Raw genomic sequence first — 19,816 nt, 5'->3', positions numbered from 1 at the left:
TTTTGGCCACAAAAATGCTTGCTGGAAAAAAAATCTTTTTGCCTGCTTTTGGAGTTTGAAAGCCTTACCAGAATAGTCTCTCAGTGTCTGACATTTTACTGTATTATTTACTTAGCTTAGGTTTGATATTAAATTAACAACACATAATCTGGATGGAGTTTCCACTGCAGCTAAGTGATCTAGACCTTTGTCCCATGAGGAGTATCGTATGGGCTTCTTTGCAAATTCATTATTGCTCTTAACTTATACCCTAATTAAGTGCCTGCCTGGGTTCTCTCTCATCTGTTCAAGCTTCTTTCTTCCCAGGAAGGGGTTCTTTCTGGTTGACTCCTTAAATGGAGTACAGTGTAACTCTGCAGCTGCCTCTTCCCAGTAGAGACTGTGGCTCCAAAGTCTCTTTGTTTTTCTTTTTTTTCTCTCTGCTGAAATGAAAGAACTTTGCACTTTCTCCTTAGACCACAAGGTTTCAGCACATTTCAGTTTATTTTTAACTGACAAGTGGTGAAGGTTAAGTAATTGGAATCTGAAATACAAACACTGAGCATCCAGGAACACGGGGATTTATCATTCTGCTTCCCTTTATAAAATGTCTTTATGCCTTCACCTCCAGAATTTTCTGTGTATTTCAGTCACTCACGTGTGACTCATACAACAACATGCCTGGGTTACATGAACACATGGAGCTGTCAAATTTAGAGTTTAAGAAGGTCTTATCACTCATTAGTTCCAAACAATTAGTAACATTTCCTTTTCCTTATTATTACAAAAGTAGTATCTGCTACTATTATGACTTACTGCCTAATATAGGTATGGCAATAGTGCTTTTGAAATCATTTCTTGTGCCAATCTTACTTAGCTAGTATTGAGTGCCTGGGCATTGTGTTGAGAAGGATTCCAAGGCCAGAAAGGATACTTTGATTGAATAATGGTGTCTGCCTTGAGTACAGTATAGAGACATGGAAGCTAATGTATGTATTTGTGTACCTGGTTTAATTCCAAGATGTTTATGTTCAATTCAATATGAAAATAAACATTTTATTTAAAATATAAATGGAAATAAAATCATTTTTAGGTAACTTCATTTATGGCAGTGTGCATCCAGAGACTCAGTGGAGTCCAGTACCTACATCACGCTAGGGCTGCTGAGTTCATGTATGGACACAATGGACTTGCTTATATGTGCCCTAATCCCTATGCTCTCTTCCCCTTGCCAGCCCAGTATAGGAGGGAAATTCATGGCCAGTTGACTGTGCTGATATTTGGTCTCATCTTTGGTAGGCAGAAGGATACTGTCGCTGAATCTGTAAATAAGCTAGATATCATGGCAAAGAGGAATTCAAATTGCAGATGGAATTAAGGTTGCTAATCATAAAATAAGGGGAACATCCTGGATGATTGGAGTGGGACCATTGTAATCACAAGAGCCCTTCAAAGCAGAAGAAGGAATCAGAAGGTAGACCAGAGATGGCACTGTGAGAAAGGAAGCTTTCTGCTCGACATTGCTGGCTTTGAAGATGGAGGAAGAGGGCCTCGTACAGTGGAAGGAAGGTGGCCTCTGGAAGCTGGAAAGGACAAGAAGACAGATTTTCCTCTACCACTCCCAGAAAGGAATGTAGTCCTGCCAAAACCTTTATTTTAGCCCAGTGAGACCCATTTAGGCTTAACTATGAAACTGTAAGATAATGAATTTATGTTGTTTTAAGCCACAAAATTTGTGGTATTTTGTTACAACAGCACCAGAAAACCCATACACTAGCTAGGTTACCTCAGTATAATGATAACGATAACCACTTATGCCTGACACTGTTGCTAAACATTTTATAAGCACTGTCTCAGTTGGCTCGTACAGTCTTCCTATGAGGGTAGGTACTGTTATTTATCCCCACTTTATAGATGGAGATTTAGATATGGAGCTAGTAACAGGGCTAGTGCTTGAACCTAGGTTTCTAGGATACTAAAGTCCATACTTCATACCCTTAGGCCCTTTCCTTGGCCACAGGACTCAAAAGGTATAGATATGCTCATTTGCATTTGAAAGAATGGGCGTAATTTTAAAATATATAATTGTGGTGTTGTTTAAAACAGCAAAAAATAATAACTGGAAACAGGAACAACAAAGAGTAGAAAGTCGTGTTTAATTTAAGCAATGGAACACTATGCATTAGTTGAAAAGAATGTATTGGAGCCGCTTCCATCAACATGATACCATTTCAGAAACATATCGTACTATTTCAAAAACATAACAAGAACTCTATTTTCAAGTCGCCCATGTAATTAGCTATTTATAAGGAGGAAGCACATTGACTTTTAGCTTTTACTGTTCAGCATAAACCCATGGAGACCAAAACTGAGTGTGAAAACCATTCAATTATCATAGCAAAGTCTACTCCATCCTGAGTAACCAACAGTGCCTTATTACTTTATGACTCTGAAGTATGTGTTTTGGGAGCAAAATTTCAGCCTGTTTTAAAAGTTGAGCTTTGATATTATCAAGAGGTTGTACTCACTAAGTCATATCACACAATTACGGATGACTTATTTGCTTAGGCAAAATATGTACTTTGAATCTGAATAGTATGCTTTGAGAAAATAATTGTTATACATAGATATACTGTTTCCTTAGGGAATCAGTTAAATACAATGTGATGAATTTGTATGAGGAATTCTACGCAACTCTTTATATCACATTTCCCAAGAACACAGATTCACCGGATAGTATACTTTTCAACTTCAAACTACATTCGAGTGCTGTGGTCCAGGAAAGAGCCTGAGGGTTGTGATTGTTGCTCTCCATTATACTTCACACTTACCAGGTATCCTTATTGAGTAGATAGTTAGATGAATGGATGCACAGATACATGCATGCATGCACAATGGGTAGATGGATGAATTAATGAGTTCTTGAATCTTTTGGTTCAGTATCTCTTGATTTGTCAAACCTTGTATATCCATCTGTAAAATCTCCTTGCCTGTTTGGATGAACAATTTATAACCTTTTAGTCTCCTTTTCATTCTAGATGTTGAAATGCTTCAGGCCAGTACATCTAACCCAATCCCTGGAGATGGTTTCTCTAGGACCACTAAGGACTCTATGATCCGCAAGTTTTTAGAAGGTAAGTTGAAGCTATGAGCAGGGAAGCAAAAAGAGGGAAAGAGAAACAAATATAAGACATTACCTGGTTCCACATGAAGGTTGTTCCACTGAAAGAGTGGGCTGCCACATACATGGAGTATGGAATGAGTGAAGGTACTCTGCCCCCATGAGCACCGCCCCCCTCCTGCCCCCATCAGCTTGTTACAGGGAGGTCAGAAGTTCCCACCACTGCAGCCGCTCATTTGGATAAACAGATTGCCTTCAGCAAGACCTCTTTTTAAATGCACATGTTTATTTTTATTCAACCAAAATTCATTAAGTATCTACTATGACCAAAGCATTATTCTGGATGTTGGGCTGGAGGACACAAAGAAAAGTAAGATAAAATCGGTGCCCTCAAGAGATTTTACTTTCTGGTAAAGGAAGAGAATATAGAGGAATGTACACAACTATTATTAAGTTGAGGCTGTATTGATTGCATAGTGGCTAAGATCGTGGACTCTGATCTGTAATCAGTTCCTTCTTCAGATAGCTGGAAAACCTCGAGCAAGTTATCCAGTTCCTCTGGATCTCAGTTTCCTCAGTTGTAAAAAGAGATTAATGTTGTGAGAATTAAACAAGTTATTGTATGTGGGCTTCAAAGCAGAGCCAGGCATAGAACAGCAGTAAAAGTTTGTTATGGTTATTCTTCCTCTTATTATTGTTATTGAAGATTTCAAAGGCGGAAGTATTAAATCGCATGTGTAATTCCTTAACTCTGTCCAATCATATATAGTTTATGGTGGAGTCTGTTCATTAAATAGGTATAGAAAGGAGGCTGCCAAGAGGATAGGACTCAGAATGGGAAAAGTAGTGTTGACAGTGAAGAGCAAAGAAAAATTGTGAGCAGTGGTAGACAAACCACAGACTGGCCAGCTGCCTGTTTTTGTAAATAAAGTTTTATTGGAACATGACACACCCACTCATTTAATATTGTCTATGACTGCTTTCATGCAACAAGGGCAAAATCTAGTGCTTGTGTGCACGAGGAACAGGCGCTATGGGAATCACCGTCACTCGGGGAAGCCGAGAGTAGTTTCCTGCAGTTTAGAAGATGTAACAAAAAAAAATTCCTAATAAATACTAGGTTAGAAATCCAACAGGAAGAAGGTCCAAGCTTTATTCATTCCTCTATCTCAAACAAGCATTTAATAAAGATTTTTTTGACTGAATGGTGCTAGAGAGAAGAAGTAAGGGAGAGGAAAGCACCTACTAAGTACAGGCATTGAGCTGGGTGCTCCCCCTCCCCCCCTTTTTTTTTTTTTTATCTTATTTTGTTTTCACAGTACTCCTGTGAGTAGCTCTCAGAGGGAAATCAGGCTCAGAGAGGTTATGTAACATGCTCAAATCACACAGCTTGTGTGTGTGAGGGGCAGATAGCATACAAAACCAAGTCTTCTGAGATTCCCAAAGCCTAGAAGACACTGCTTGAGTCCGAGCACAGAGCATTTTAGCCTGTCACCAGAGAAAGAGGCAGAGAAAACCTGAAGACTGTGGGACTCCAGGGACAGAGGGTGGGAGGCAAGCTTCAGTTCTAAATTTTTCTGGTTGGTGGGGAGCAGAGTAGGGTGAAAGGCTGCAAAAGAAGCTTGTGCTGGTTAAGAGCACAGCTCCGGAGCCAGGGTTCCTGGTCACCTCTCTGGCTCTACGTGACTCTAGGCAGTTATTTAAATCTCCAAGGCCCCAATGTCTTTATTCACAAAAGGAGAATAATGATTGTAGTTACTCCACAGCGTTTTCGCACAATCAAAGGAGATATTGTGGGCACAAAGGAAGGGTTTGCAGTAGTCATTTTGATGCTGAGGATGGTGCTAGAGCCCTTGGTGGTGAGGGCTCTGAGCCACCCTCACACTGCTACCAGGGGGTGGTTCCAAGTGTCCTTGGGCTTTGGGGGCTGTGTTCTCTTTTCCATAGTTCTAACGGGGTGGATAGTTGAATCCCAGCAGAAAAACTGAAGTTTTAGAGCCTAGTGCTCACTTCTTTTTGCTGTATTGTTGGGGGCAAATGAATGACATCAGTGTTTTCTAACTTGCTTTGCATGGGGTTCTCAGCCATCACTTTCATTCACCTTTTACTGTGTTTCTAGGCAACAACATGGGAATGGCCAGTTTGGAGAGGGAGCTGCCCTGCCTTGATCTAGATAATGTTTATCACACAGTGGATAACAACGAGTCTTATTCCATGGACCTGGCCAGCAGGCCCCCTGTCCCAGTGCCCAGGCCAGAGGCCAGTGCTTCTGGCACTCACCAGCTGCCCGACAATGAACCATACATTTCTAAAGGCAAGTGTGGCATGGAACGATGCTCGGTGGGGTCTTCAGAGCTCCTCAGCAGGAATTCCCTGGGTCTTGTAGCTTCTGAACCATCATTTGCAGACTGTCCCCTTCTGAATGGTCTCCAGACAACTCTAGGAGATAGGGTCAGAGCTTGGGGACGATTCTGGAGCTTGACTAGGAGCATTGATTCAATTCAGTTTTGGGCTTCCTGGAAGCATTCGTACACAGATTGAAGATAGAGGTAAACAAGATTGCCCTCGACTCAAAAATGGCAAGAATCCTACTAAATTTTTATCTCTTGAAGCTCTTCTTCAAGTTATTGTTAATTTTTAATAGCTAGCATATTGTTAATAATAATTAATAATGATATAATTGTTATTAATTTTAAAGCACCAAGAGTGCTTTATCTGGAATATGTCATTTAATCTTTATAATAATCTATTAGGTAAGGACCATTATCATTCCCATTTCATAGATGAGGAAAATGGAGGCTTATGGAGGTCACTTGTTTACCATATAGCAGAGCCAGGATTTGAACCCAGGGCATCTGACTCCACAACCCTGACTTTCAGCCACTATACTAGGCTATTTACCTACCTACATTAATAAAAATTGGTGAAAATTGGGTTTTGACTTTTTGATAGTAGTCCCTGGGGCGTCAATTAGATGCTGATAACACTTTCAGGACTTGATTGTATTAATATGATTACAAGCACTGTCAGAGTTGGCAACAAAGATTACAAAATTGCCAGGTCTGGTGCCTGACCTTCATTTCATTTTTAATAGTATAAGCAGGTTGTGGAAGGTGTGGCGAATGGAGATCATAAACTAGGGGAGGAAGCCCTTAACCAGAGCCCCAGGAAATTGGGCTGGGGTTGTCAGATAAAGTACAGGATGCTACTCAGTTAAGTATGAATTTTAGTCAAACAGCAAATAATTTTTATTGTATGTCCCAAATGTTGTCCTCTTTTTTTGGCTTTGGTATTGGTTTGTTAAATCTGGCAACCCTAAATTGGCTAGGAATACAGTTGAGGGATATCATGCATTGCCAAGGGCTATCGGTGTTCCTGGTTTGCTATCCCTTTGGGTAAGATCTCCTTTGGCATCGGTATTGGGGTCTCTTGGTGCCCTGCCCACATCCTCCTAGCTCTACATTTCTGTGTCCACTGGCTGGACTCTGCCTGTGAGGACCTGTGTCTCTTAGCCTGATGGCTTTTTTTGGCAGCCAGAGCCTTCTCTCTTCTTTTGTAGGACAGGCTGGAAGAGTTGGAGGGTTAACACCCCCAGACATAGCTCTCAACCAATAACTGACGGGGGTTGGTGGATGAGTACCCCAGTGTCCTTGCCCCTCTCCTGGGAAAACTCTGGATTGAACTCTATATTGCTTTCCAGAACTCCCCAGCTTGCCCATCATGGTGACTTATTGGGTAACCCGCCATATATTGCTTTGTCCAGTTCCGTGTCTCATCTCTGTCACCTCCCACATAGACAATATGCACTTGGATCCTTTTCCCCAGGTCTGCTTCCAAGGGAACCCCAATGAAGACGCAGGCGATGTAGCATAATAACACATAATAATACTCTGCCAGAACCTTACTGTGAGAGTCAGATGAAATAATACATGGGGAAGTACTTTATAAATTGTAAAGCACTGTACCCAGGGCATCTGATTCCACAATCCTGACTCCACATCACTTATTTAACTAGCATGCCAAGGTATTGCTGTCTCCTTTGCATCGATCTCAAGGTTTAGATGTGACTAATAATTAAAGCTAACATTGAGTGCTCACATGTGCAAGGCACTGTTCTAAGCACTATGTATTAACTCATATAATCTCCAGAACAATCCAGTGAGGAAGATACTATTATCATCCGTATTCTACAGAGGAAACCTGAGGCCAGGAGAGGTCCTATGGCTTATAAGTGTCACAATTAGGATTTGAATCCAGGGAGTCATGTGCAGAGCCCAGTGAGCCTTAACCATTACGCTGTCCTACCACTAAGTGGCTATATGTCACTTCCCAGTTTTCCCTATCAGCCTTTATGTGTCTGTCATTCATGGGTTATTTTAAGTCCCTTTGGAGGCATGCATACCTTGCACCTGTTCCAACACTCCAAGTTCTGTCTTGTGACACTTAATAACATGCTAAGTGGCACTTCTTTTTATTCTCAAGCTTCAAGGCATTCTTTGGGTAGCTTCAGGTATTCGGGGATCCAGCACATGTCCTTGTTCACATCACTCTTCTCTTTTATGACCTTGTAAATGCTGACCATGTCCTCCGGCTGATTTTATCTTTTTGGGTTTGAGACTTTGTTGGGTCTGTCTTCATCTCACAATCCTTGTAGCTTCTGCTCATTGGTTGCTCCTACTAGAGTTTTGATTTACGGAGCTGCATATAGCGGTCCAAAGTGTGAGATTATTATGATTGTTATTTTTTTTGTACAGGATTTTGGTAATTTTTCCAGTAAATGCATAAAATATAAAGCCCTTTAGAAAGAAATCTGATTTGTCTTTTACCTTGAATATTCTTTATCGCACAGTTTTTGCAGAAAAAAGTCAAGAGCGGCCTGGGAATTTCTATGTTTCCTCAGAAAGCATAAGGAAAGGTAAGCCAAATGTCCTCAGTTTTCTTTGGTATGACCTGAACTTCCAGGTGGTAAAACTATTCATGTTTCAGTGATTTCAGGTGTAACAACAAATTCTTAGCATTAAAAAACAGAGAGGTTCAAGATAGACCTCTGGTGGAGCTGGGGATCCTGTACCGATGAGAAATGGAGAGGAAAGGAGATTGGGATGCTCACGAATGTCATATAAATCGATCATGGCAAGGACATAATACGCTAGAAAGTGTCTGTAACAGCAGACGAAAGTGCAGTCTAAACATTGAGATCGATCTAATGATACAGTCCCACACGCTATTTACTCACCCTACCTATCCTATCTAAACGCCACATTAATTCAACCTGTATTTAAGAGACATTTTGCTCGCCATTAGGTAACATTTTTTTTTTAAAGACTTTTTAAGGAAGTCTTTTCTTCTTGATTAATTTCCTTATGCTAAACAGAGGCATTCCATATTAGTCCATAGATGATTCTTTTGAAAAAGAGCCACAATACAATCTAAGATTCAAAGGCATCCCTAAAGACTTTGGTTGTAGGAGACTGGGATTGGTTGGCTTGTACATTTTGTTTTCTCCCCACACTCCATCTCCCAGTACAATTAAAGACAGACTGGAGGAGGGCAAACATGGAAGAAAGGTATGTGAGTGTGTGTAGACAGATGAGTGAATGATTGGAAAGAATGGTTGCTCAACTTGTTTCAGGCTCTTTCAGTACCTACTGGGGAAGCCATCTCTCTTTTTCCTTCTTGCCGTCTCCCTGAATCACAATGCCCAAATTGCGTCCTGCTGGAGAAACATAGATTCAAAGATAGCCTTACATGAATTGAACAGTAAAATGCCAAGTTGTCCTCACATGGCCCAGTGGCCCCATCACCTCTTCAAGTAGCTTACTCCCCAGAGAACTTAGTGGCATCACAGCCTAGAGAGAAGGGTTGGCTTCATATTTCTCTAGAGGCTCCAAAGTAGAGAACTCTGAATTTGTGATGTGGAGGAGAGGTTGGCACAGCAACAACCCAAGGACATCCAGTTGGGACTCGGCATCTAACTTATGCCTGATGATGTTGCACCTGGGTCATAATTCCATCTGCGTTCTAGTTTCCTTGAACATTTCACGCCCTTGGGCCCACAGTCATTGTGCCCCGTGCTGCTCGGGCAGGGAGGGTGGGAAAGGCAGGGAGTGGTGCTGGGAGAAGCATCCTGGCTAGACTTACCTGTATATTCTCTCCTGGGAGTGGATTTTAGTCTAAAGCAATGGTTCTCAACTGGGAGTGATTTCTCCTCCCCCAACCAGGATATTAGGCAGTGTCTGAGACATTTTTGCTTGTCGCAACTGAGGAAGAGGGTGTTATTGGCATCTAGTGGGTAGAGGCAGGGATAAGGCCAAACATCCTACAGTGCACAAGACAGTCCTCCAACAATAAAGACTTACTCAGTCCAAAATGTCAATAGTGCCTAGGTTGAGAGTACTGATCTAAAGGCTTCTCAAGAATTCAGGCTTGGGGGATTTTGTAGCCTTATCGGCAGATTTTATACCTCCCGAAAATCTTGTGGCCTTGTCTACTCTAGTGTTAATAAGTTTTAAAATTATTAGCTGCTTCCCTCTCTCTGATTCCATGTCACCTCTCCCCTTTCTCGGTTCCTCATGTAATTGTTATTTTGAGCCATGTCCTCCTGAGCCTATGACCAACCTTGTTAACCCCACTAATCCAGTGGTGAGCCGTCAAGCTGAGTTTTACCATCCTTTCCAGAGCCTCCTGTCAGACCATGGAGGGACAGGCCCCAGTCGAGTATATATGACCCTTTTGCTGGGATGAAAACTCCAGGCCAGCGGCAGCTTATTACTCTCCAGGAGCAGGTGAAGCTGGGCATCGTCAACGTGGATGAGGCTGTGCTCCACTTCAAAGAGTGGCAGCTCAACCAGAAGAAGCGGTCTGAGTCTTTTCGCTTCCAGCAGGTAACTGACTCTGGATGGAATCTGTTTCATGTCTGTTTCTCCACTAGATAGTAGTGGGGGGCTGGGTCCGCAGCTATCTTGTGTGTGGCTGTAACTGAGCACTTGTGGCTCGGCCTGTGAATGTTTATATGAGTGTCATGGTGAGTCAGTGTGTATGTGTATCTGTCACCTGTAGTCTGTAACCATACAGCTCCCTGCCTGAGAGCTAGATGGCTTTTCTGGTTATTAAGAATCTAGAGATCAGGAATAAGCACTCAACTGTAAACCCCAATTCTATGGCATTTTTCTTTTTAGTCCCTCTCTCTACTCCTAGTGCTAGGACATCCACAGAACTATCACACTTTAGAGCATAAAGAGAACTTGGAAAGTTCCCAAGAAATATAATTCAATGAACAAAATAAGTCATAGATATGAAACCACCCAAGTTAACACACGCACGCATGCACACACACACACCTCTTTCAAAGTTTCTCTACCGTTTCCTGGACCAAGCTCAGTCTCTCAGCTACAATCACAACCCAACCAACCTTTTCAGTCTCCTGGCCTCCTGTAGCTCCCTCCTGTGAACCTTCTGGATGTCTGAATGTTAGTCCCCAGGGCGTTTTCCCTAGAATGCTCAGGCACTTCCTTGGAGGTAGTCGTTTGTTAACTAAAATGGCAACAAATTTTGACCTTCACATGTCTAGTCAATATTTATTAAATGACTATAATAGACCAGACTGCAGGATTACAGAAAGGTACAAGACCTGGTCTCTTGTCCTTCAAGACTCACAGTACCTCTGAAGAGAACACACATGTTCATGTACATGCACACATACACACACTCACAGCAAGACAACCATAGCCCAGTGCCAGCTGGCATGGGCAGTCACTAAGGACTAGAACAGTCTTGGGAGGCGTTAGGAAGAAGGTGGTCTTGACCCAGGCCTGGAACAGACTCATGGAGAGGAATCAATGTCCCTGAAGGTCAGAGGAATGTTGTGAGAACACAATCTCAGAGGCAGGAATGTGTGTGGAGTATTAGTGAACAGGTAACAAACTGTCTTGACCAAGGGCTGTCCAAGGAGGAGGGCAGTGGGTTATAAAGCTGGGAGGAATCTGGGAACCAATGGGGAGGGGAGACACTTTGTTTTTTTCTTCAGGCACAACTTCTAAGAGTACTTGGATTTCTCTGGGGGCCAATTGCAAATGTACTCAGCCTCATTTGCATGTTGGAGATGTTATTGCAATACAATGTATCTTGCAAACAGCAGAAAATCAGAAAGAAATTCTAATGCCTAGAGGGTATAATTTTGATGCATACTTTAAAAACAAACAAATTTTTTTCCAGGAAAATCTTAAACGGCTAAGAGATAGCATCACCCGAAGACAAAGAGAGAAGCAAAAATCAGGAAAGCAGACAGGTATATGGCTTCCTGGGGGTGCTGCATCGTGGGGGACTTGTCTGTGTTCTCTTATCCTTGACTCTCCATCTGCTGGGGACAACTGCAGACTGCTCGTCTAGCACCTATCACCCTGTTTATATATCTGGGTCCCCCACTAGACTGTGAGGTCCTTTTGGGCAATGGCTCTATCTTATTAATTCTATGTGTCTAGTACCTGTTACATAAGACATATCGGCAAATGAATGAATGAATGAATGGCTTGAACTCTGCATCCCTCTACCTTCCCAGTTAAAGAGGGGATGCTAGTGCTTTTCCCTCAGGCACCTGACTTTCCTTTTGGTATTTAAGAAGATGTGTTTTTGAGTGAAAGGAGAAAATGCCACTTACATAGTATCTATTTCTAAAGCAAGCAGGGAACTAGATAATTTGGTGTCAAAACCACACACTGCTTCAGAAGCCCAGGACCCAGGTATAACAGGGCTCCTGCCCTGTATAGTGGGGGTCCATTAGCAGGACCATGAGTTCCAGTTGTGCACAATGGGGATCAGGCCCCTCTGCTCTCCTTGACCCATTCTCCGCCAGGTGCCACCCATGTGATACCACCACCCCTGAGCAAGGAGTGGGCATTTGTCCACACTGTATATTCCTCCTGAGAACCTCTGGCGTGGTGGGTCTCTATGGTTTATGCTAGCCAGCCTTATACCAAGAGGGGCTAGCAAAAAGAGCTTTCGGAGGCTCTCAGATCTTGAATGGATCCCCATTACATCAAGAACTGAGGTTGTGCATAACTTCCACAGTCTGTCTCCAGCTGCCATTAACAGCCCGACTTCCTATGAACCTGGTCGGGCTGATAACACCATCTTCCCGCCACAGGTCCCTTGCTCATGCCTCTTCCTTTTCACCTGTGTGAAAACTACTGGGCTGTAAGATTCATCCTGGCAGCCCCTTCTCAGTGGAGCCTTCCTGGACCACTCCAGGCCATTTTGTTCCTTTCTCATCTGAGCGTCTGTAGAACTATTATCCCTCCCATTCCATGACACTTCTCTTTTGCTGCCTCTGATTGCTATTACTTTATTCTTTCGTTCAAACCATCGGCAATTCCCAGAGGTTCTGCTTCTAAAATGCATCTTAAATCTGATCACTTATGACCATCTTCCACGCTGCAGCTGCAGCCAAGCTGCCCTTGTCTTTTCCTGGATTAAGGCAGGAGCCTCTTCATTTGTCTCTCATGTTCGCTCTTCGTTCTTACTCCTCGATAGTTAATTCTACAAACTGCAGCCAAAGACCCTTTAAAAGTAAACAATCGGATCTTGCCACTCACTTGCTCAAAACTCTCTTAGGGGCTCTTGGCCCACCCAGAGGAAAATCACATTCCTCGCTGTGGCCTACAAGGTCCTATGTGATCTGACCCCTGAGCTCATCCCCACTTCCCCCCAACCCTGCGCTCTAGTCTCAGTGGACTCATTTTGGTTGCTCTGTCTAGCCAAGAGCATTCTCCCCAGGGCCTTTGGACTTGCTGCGCCCCTTCTCCGTCTTCTCCCAGATCTTTACTGGCTGGCTCTTTTTTATCCTTCAGATCGCGGCTGTAAGTTCTCCTCTTCAGGGAGGCCTTTTCTGCCATTCTCTCCAAAGTAGCCCTCCTCCACCCGCTTGCTGTGCTGCTGGTTACCCTTTCTTTTCACACTCTGGATTTTTCCTGTGTTTCTGCTCTCATGATTATTTTCCACCCCAAGCTTCCCACCTATTGCAAGCTCTGTGAGGGCAATAACTTGTCTGTTTGGGGTTCTACCGAATCCCCTGTTTGTAGCATAAATGCAGCTCAAGAAATCTTTGTTGGAATGGTTGATTTCGGTAAAATGTTTGATGACACCATTCATTCATTCCACAAATACTTAGTGAGCACCGGGCACTCTACCAAATACAGAGACCCAGAAGACACAATCTTCACCATCTTGTAGCTTATGAGTTAGTCTTTTATTTGTGTAGGTCTGGTTTTCCCAGCTACAGCCTCTCCCACAATGCCTAGCACAGTGTTTTGAATATAGTACTAGCCTAGTGAATACTAATGATTTTGACTGTTTGGGAGATGAGGAATAAAGAGGTTTACCCATGGCAGAGGGTCAGAGAGGTCATCCTAAGATGTCTGCTTAACTGACTAGATTTTAAATATATACTGCCACTAGCCGAGCTCACACTTCTTTGCCCTCCAGGTTGAGAGGAAGAGAAAGGAGAGAAGGCAGAAAACCTGGTTCAAGATCTGCTCAGTCATCTCAGATCAGACAATCGGGCTCTAGATGGTGAAAGGCCTGAGGAGCTTTTTAAAACTAGAGTACATGAACCCAAAGTTAGAAGCCTTGATAAAATGAAATATTTCAAGCTTTTAAATATGCAGCATAAGGAAAGTTGTCGTTTGGTGGTGCATGCAGTATTCGAAGGCTGGGGAGTTACAGTGTTGGAGTCACATGTACTCAATAGTCTGGACTTCAGAACCAAGCCTACCAGCATCATCAGACCTGTACCACCCACCAGCTCCACCTGGTGCCACTGGAAATATTGAAGCAAGACAGACACGCATGCGAAGGAGTAGAGGGGTATAGGCATGGGCCCTGGGGTTGGGGTCAAGTTCCTGCCCCTGCTCACCCCTAACTAGCTGGGAGCCAGGGGCAAGATACTTCACCAGGCTGATCCTCAGTCCTCATCTACAAAATGGCACAAATAACAGAAGTCACCCCATTGGGGTTACTGTGAGGATCGAACAAGTCAGGGTCTAACCAGGGCCTAGCACAGCGCGTGGCACATGTCAACGCTTGACAAACTGCCTGCACGCCGGCTGGTATTCTCAGGCAGAACCTTCCAGGGAGAGTGTGGTGGGCTGGGACTCACCATCCAGGAATCAGGGTTTCGAAACATAATACAGAGGTCATCCAAGGCTAATAAGTCTCCGAATAAGTGACCCCTCCAGTGGCTGTAGTCTAAATTAGAATGTTCAATGTTTAAATTTTCCCAGAGGAGTGTAGTCTAAGGCCCTCCCTTCCCTGCCGCCCTGCTCCTCAAGGACCAGACCCTCTGACTAAGAATTTTTCTGGGGGGATGGGGAAGGGGAGTTAAGTAGTCTTACTTTTTATATCAGGGGCTTTCATTAATGTCATAACTATTAAAAGATTAAACTTTATGAAATTTGACACTGAATAAGAATAGCTGTGAACCACAAACAGTCCACATGGGGAGAATGTTCTATCCATTAGCCCCAAGACTCCCCCTTCATTTTGTTTTTTCATTATGGCAATACATATATAACATAAAATTTACCGTTGAACCTAAACATACAATTCGGAGGCATTAAATACATTCACACTATTGTGCAGCCTTTGCCACTATCCATTTCTAGAACTTTTTCCTCCCTGAAAGGATTTGAGAGCAAGTAGCTGATAGGGAGGTAACCCTGGCGGTAGGGATGGGGAAGTGAGAGAGGGAAGGAAAGGTGGTGAGCAAAGTGCACCTGCTGACTGGAGATCCCTGCAGTCTCTGGGAGTCGATGGAGAACAGTTATTCCTCTTGAGAGATACGAGAGCTGGGGCATTTAGACACCAGCTCCCATGTCCGTGGTTGAGGTCTGCCAGGGGAGGGACGTTGGAAGCCTCGGGCAGTTGGAAGGTGGAGCCTGTACTAGACGTAAGGCCCAAGGGCTTAAGAGCATCTGCCAAACAATTATGGTTGAGTATATGTGGTCTGTTAGTTAACTCTATAAAACTCAATTATGTATTTAGTGACATACTAAATGGTAATTGCCTATTCTGGAGATTTTTTTTTTTTTTTTTACACTGAGGTGCTTCAGTGCTGCTGTATGCATGCATGTGGGGGTAGGGGATTGGAATTAAAGGTGGGGTGGGAGATGGGGGAGAGATTAGGATTGAGACAGGGTTTGCTTCAACCATCCCAGCTTCTTTAAAAAAAAATCTATTTTCTACATTGAGCTTCTGTTTTGACTAGAGGAAAGAATTCTACATCACAGACGACAAAAAGAAAAAAAAAACATTTGAAAACCACTGGTGCACAATAACATTGATCTATAGGAAAGTTAAGATTGATGGATGGCATTTTTGCTTAAAGGGTCTTTTCCAGAAATGGAACCCACTCTAAACACAAGGGCTGCCTCCGTTCATTTAGAAACCTCGTTTGCCTTATTAGAAAAGAAAAACAATGTTCATTTCTCTTTCATTTGGGTTAGCGCATCAGGGATAATTAAAAAGTAAGAATCTGTTCATTATAACTTGCCAGTCTTTTTTCAGCCCTAGGGAGCTGTTTTGCACTCACTGGGATGGTGCAGAGTGTTGACGTGTAGGAAATCAGAAGAGGGCTGATGTGACTTGTTGAACACTCCAGCCCCACAGAGAAGACAATCAATGTTTATGTTCTGGGTGTGTCTGTGGCCAGTCCTGGGCAGGACCAAGAGCAGCAAGCTGGGTCCCAGAAAAACTGGGTTCTAACCCTCGCTGTGTCACTGAATCACATTATAAACCAGGACAATTCCTTGAACCACTCTGTGCCTCGGTTTCCTCATCTGTGGTTACACCTGACTTATTTACTTAATGAAGAAGTAGTGAAGTTCAAAGGAGGTATAAATAACACATGTGAGTGCACTTTGGGAAAAGTCCTATGCATCTAATGCAGAAAATTATTTCTGTCATTGTTCCTTTATTCAAAGACCATCAAGGTTTTGTAGACATTTAGACTGGCTCTACTTGATTTTTTGAACTTTTGACCCCCATTCTTTTCATGTGTATTTTACTTTTCTTCCTCCTAGAACTGAGAGTAGAAAATTACCTCATTGAAGTGAATTAAGCAAATGGGAACCTTCTTTCAAAAGATTGTTGTTAAAAAGCTAAGTCAAAGTGGAGGGAGAAAAAGGCATGATGGCTGTGAAACTGTGGAGTTTCATTGCTGTGAGACGCAGGCTCCCGCCCATGTGCAGGTACAGACAGCGAGTCTTTGCCCAAGTAGTTCCCAGCTTGGGTGGGTGTCTCCACTGCTTAATTGTAACCAAGAGAGCCCAAGGGCATGAGAAAGATCTGTTACACAGAGACCAAAGGAGCTAGTTTAGTACCAGGACCACACACTACACTTGGAACTGGAATCTCTAGAATGAGGAGAGCTTGTGGCTATACAAACCAACAATCCACCCTTTTAATAGTCTCTGTGCAAAATGTTTATCGTAGACTCGGTTTACCCTGTTCTGGGTTTTTCTCTTGTACTGTTCTATCTTATCCATATACCCTTATCAGTGGACTTCTGGCTTTGGCTGAGCTACCTCTGCCCCTGGACTCCCTGAACTTCCTGCCACACCCATTGCATTGAAGAGGAGAGGTAGAGGAGGAAGTAATACCTTGAAGATAAGGGTGCACATCTCCAGTAGTATACCTGAGCTTACTATTGAACGTCCTGCCTTGAGGCAGCTCAGGAAGCCCTGTGACAGCAGCTCACCTGGCTTTTATACTTCCCTGGCGAGAAAACTGGTGTAGGCGCCCACAGATATTTTATTCTGCTCATGAGCAGATGTTGTTCTCTGTGTATAGAACCCAGGGGTGGAAGTCTAGGGAGGAATAAAGACCAACCACTGGACAGGACTGAGCCGGTAAAGAAATCAGGTTAAGGCTTTATAGGGCAAAGGAATAATCTATCTTTCTGAACCTGTGGGATCCAAAACCACCAATCAGCCTTACAAGTCACAGAATCTTTCACAGGCCTTGAACACCTTCTTTCATCAACTCTCTGGGTATTGCTGTCAGTTGTGGACCATCTGACCATCATCCATCAATTATTAAGGGACTGAGAGGCAGTGTGAGTAGTGGTGAAGAGCCTGGACTTTGGAACTTGGGTTCAAACCCTAGCTGTCTCACTTACCAGCCTCATGACAGGTGCACGCCACTGCACTTCTCTGTACCTTAGTTTCTGTTGGGAATGATGACAATAGTATTTATTTCATGAAAGTTGGGATGTTTCAAGAAGCTAAAATTATGACCGCTCTTAGAATTCTGCATGGGAAAACCTGTTATTAGGATCAATGACATTCATAATCCTCTCCTCAGAAAGGGAAGTAATTCAGAGAGGTTGACAGAATGACCCAAGTTTCCCAGCTGGGGAGTGGCAGAGCCGCCTCAAACCTTTCCCTAATCAAACCGTTCTTTTCACTGCCTGATAAGGACACATTTTTTTCTCTGCTCTTTCTCGCATTCCTCTACCCCTCCCTTTTGTCACCCAATGATTGTCACACAGGATTCTGTGGACTTTCATTGCTGAATTGGGCAGGACACCCATTATATTCTCCCTCCTCTTCCCCTCCTCTTTCCTCTCCCCTCCCCTCCCCTCTAGACACCTTCCAGGTTCAGGTGAGAGCAGCCACGCAGCTTGGTAAATGGCAGCATGGTGCCTTGAAGTTTATCCCTTTTTCCTCTGATTCCAGACTTGGAGATCACCGTCCCAATTCGGCACTCACAGCACCTGCCTGGGAAAGTAGAGTTTGGAGTCTATGAGAGTGGCCCCAGGAAGAGCGTCTTCCCCCCCAGGACAGAGCTGAGACGAGGAGACTGGAAGACAGACAGTACCTCCAGCACAGCAAGTGAGCAGGCTGACTGGGGAGTACCTTCACAGCTGGACTCCAGCTGTTTCAGGCCTTGGGAACGTGCTCTGTTATGAGCCCAGCAGATCTCAATTGGAGCCTGATCTGGGTTTGGGGCTGGGAGTGTGTAAGAAATGGGGGCATTTAACCTGTGAGTTTTGGACCAAAGATCCACTACACAAATATCTTCTGAAGCCAGATTGCATGATAATTATTACTATATCCCTTTTATACATAGAAAAACATAATAATAATACTAGTTAACACTTATTGAGCATTTACAACATGCTAAGCCTCTTCCATAGATTATCTGCTTTAATTCTCACAATGATTCTATGGGAGAAGTACTGTCACCTCTGTTTACCAAGGAGAAGACTGGAGGCTAAGTGCCTTGCCCTTGGTTAAAGAGCTAATAAATGGTAGAGCTGGAATTTGAACTCATGCTGAAGGACTGACTGGATCCAGAGCTAAGACTCTTAACACTATTATTCTTTTTGCTTCCTCCTCTGCGGTAAGGAGAGGGCACAAAGTCAAAAACATTAGAAAACAATAGACTCAAATTTGAGAATTCCAACTTTATAGGCTGAGGATTTAATTAGCAAATGTCTTCCTTTTGGCTTGAAAGCTTGAATAGCAGTCTGATTGCAGCAGACAATATGCGCTGATGTGTAGGCAGAGGCTTTGTTTCAGTATCCTAGGCGGTGTTAGCTGACTTCACCCTCATAGATCGAGTTTCCTTTCTTTCATACATTTTAGTGTTATCAAAACAGTAAGGAGTACAATAAAAGAGCAAGAGACAAGCTGAATTTCAGGAACTCCTTAAATGTCAGGTAGAGAAACCCAAAATGGATGTTGGAACAGGAAGATCACCGAACCCAAGGGTTCCTGATCTTTTCTGTGTCACAAACCCCTTTGAGAATCTGATACATACTATGGATGCAGTTCCCAGAATAATGCATGTGCATGTGTGTGTACACACCCACATGTATACACAGTATTGCCTCTGAACTAGTCTCCCTCCTTACTTTATAGATGGAGTATTTGTAACCCAGAAGGAGAAGGAGTTTTGCCCAAGGTCACACAGCCAGCCAGTGACAAAATGAGAGTAGAACCCAGCTCTTCTCAGGTTACCTTTCCTGCCACTATTACCTGTCCAAACAGACCCAAAGCATATCCCACAGTCACATGGGAAGTCTAGATGAACAGAAGAGAAAACTTTCCTTTATATTATGGAGTGATAATGTGTATTCAAACCCCCCTTGAAGCAATTTAGAGAATTCTGACAAGTTCAGAAATGGGAGATTTTTTTAGTGTGATCACAAATAACGAAGGAAGCAAGAGGAGCAGGTAAGTCATCAGCCTGGAGAGAGGAGAAAGCCAGAGTAGCTGAACCTGGGAACCAAGGTTCAAAGCCAAATGCTGAGGGTTAAAGAGTTAAGAACACGGAGGAAGGGACAATGGGAGCTGATGGGTGTGAATTTCCAGGGTCCTTGAGCCAGTGCCTGGATGGTTTTTTGCTGCTTCCCAGTGGATAACCTTCAGCACAAGGCTGGTTCATTGTAAGGGAATGGGATGAACAATGGCGAATGATGTGGGAGGCTCAGCTCTGCCAGGATGGGAGCCAGTGGGCAGGAGGGGTTAATTCCATTTAGAGGAAGGATTTCAATAATGTTTGTCCTGAGCACTAGAGACTGAGGAGGTTTTACACTTGTGGATAGGAACGGCGAGAAAAGGACGTTCTGGCAGAGTGAACAGTGTTATGTGTGGGTAACTGAGTAGAAAGAGACAGGGTCACATTCCTTACTAAACAAACTCTGAATCCCCTTGTTTC

At 43.4% G+C, this 19,816-nt stretch overlaps 1 protein-coding gene across 1 annotated transcript in view; it reads left to right on the top strand.

Annotated features, from left to right (window-relative positions):
* Positions 1-19,816, top strand: part of PIK3AP1 (phosphoinositide-3-kinase adaptor protein 1) — a 91,047-nt gene that overhangs the window by 63,470 nt on the left and 7,761 nt on the right. Inside the window, exons 9-14 of the mRNA XM_016164156.2 lie at positions 3,018-3,113; positions 5,220-5,414; positions 7,950-8,015; positions 9,779-9,984; positions 11,315-11,387; positions 17,830-17,985. Of these exons, the coding sequence (XP_016019642.2) occupies positions 3,018-3,113; positions 5,220-5,414; positions 7,950-8,015; positions 9,779-9,984; positions 11,315-11,387; positions 17,830-17,985 (792 nt within the window). The remainder of the gene's footprint in view (positions 1-3,017; positions 3,114-5,219; positions 5,415-7,949; positions 8,016-9,778; positions 9,985-11,314; positions 11,388-17,829; positions 17,986-19,816) is intronic.

The sequence above is a fragment of the Rousettus aegyptiacus genome, unplaced genomic scaffold (genome assembly GCF_014176215.1).
Source record: "Rousettus aegyptiacus isolate mRouAeg1 unplaced genomic scaffold, mRouAeg1.p scaffold_m13_p_6, whole genome shotgun sequence".
In the NCBI taxonomy this organism is placed as follows: domain Eukaryota; kingdom Metazoa; phylum Chordata; class Mammalia; order Chiroptera; family Pteropodidae; genus Rousettus; species Rousettus aegyptiacus.
This window is presented reverse-complemented; position numbering and strand designations above follow the sequence as displayed.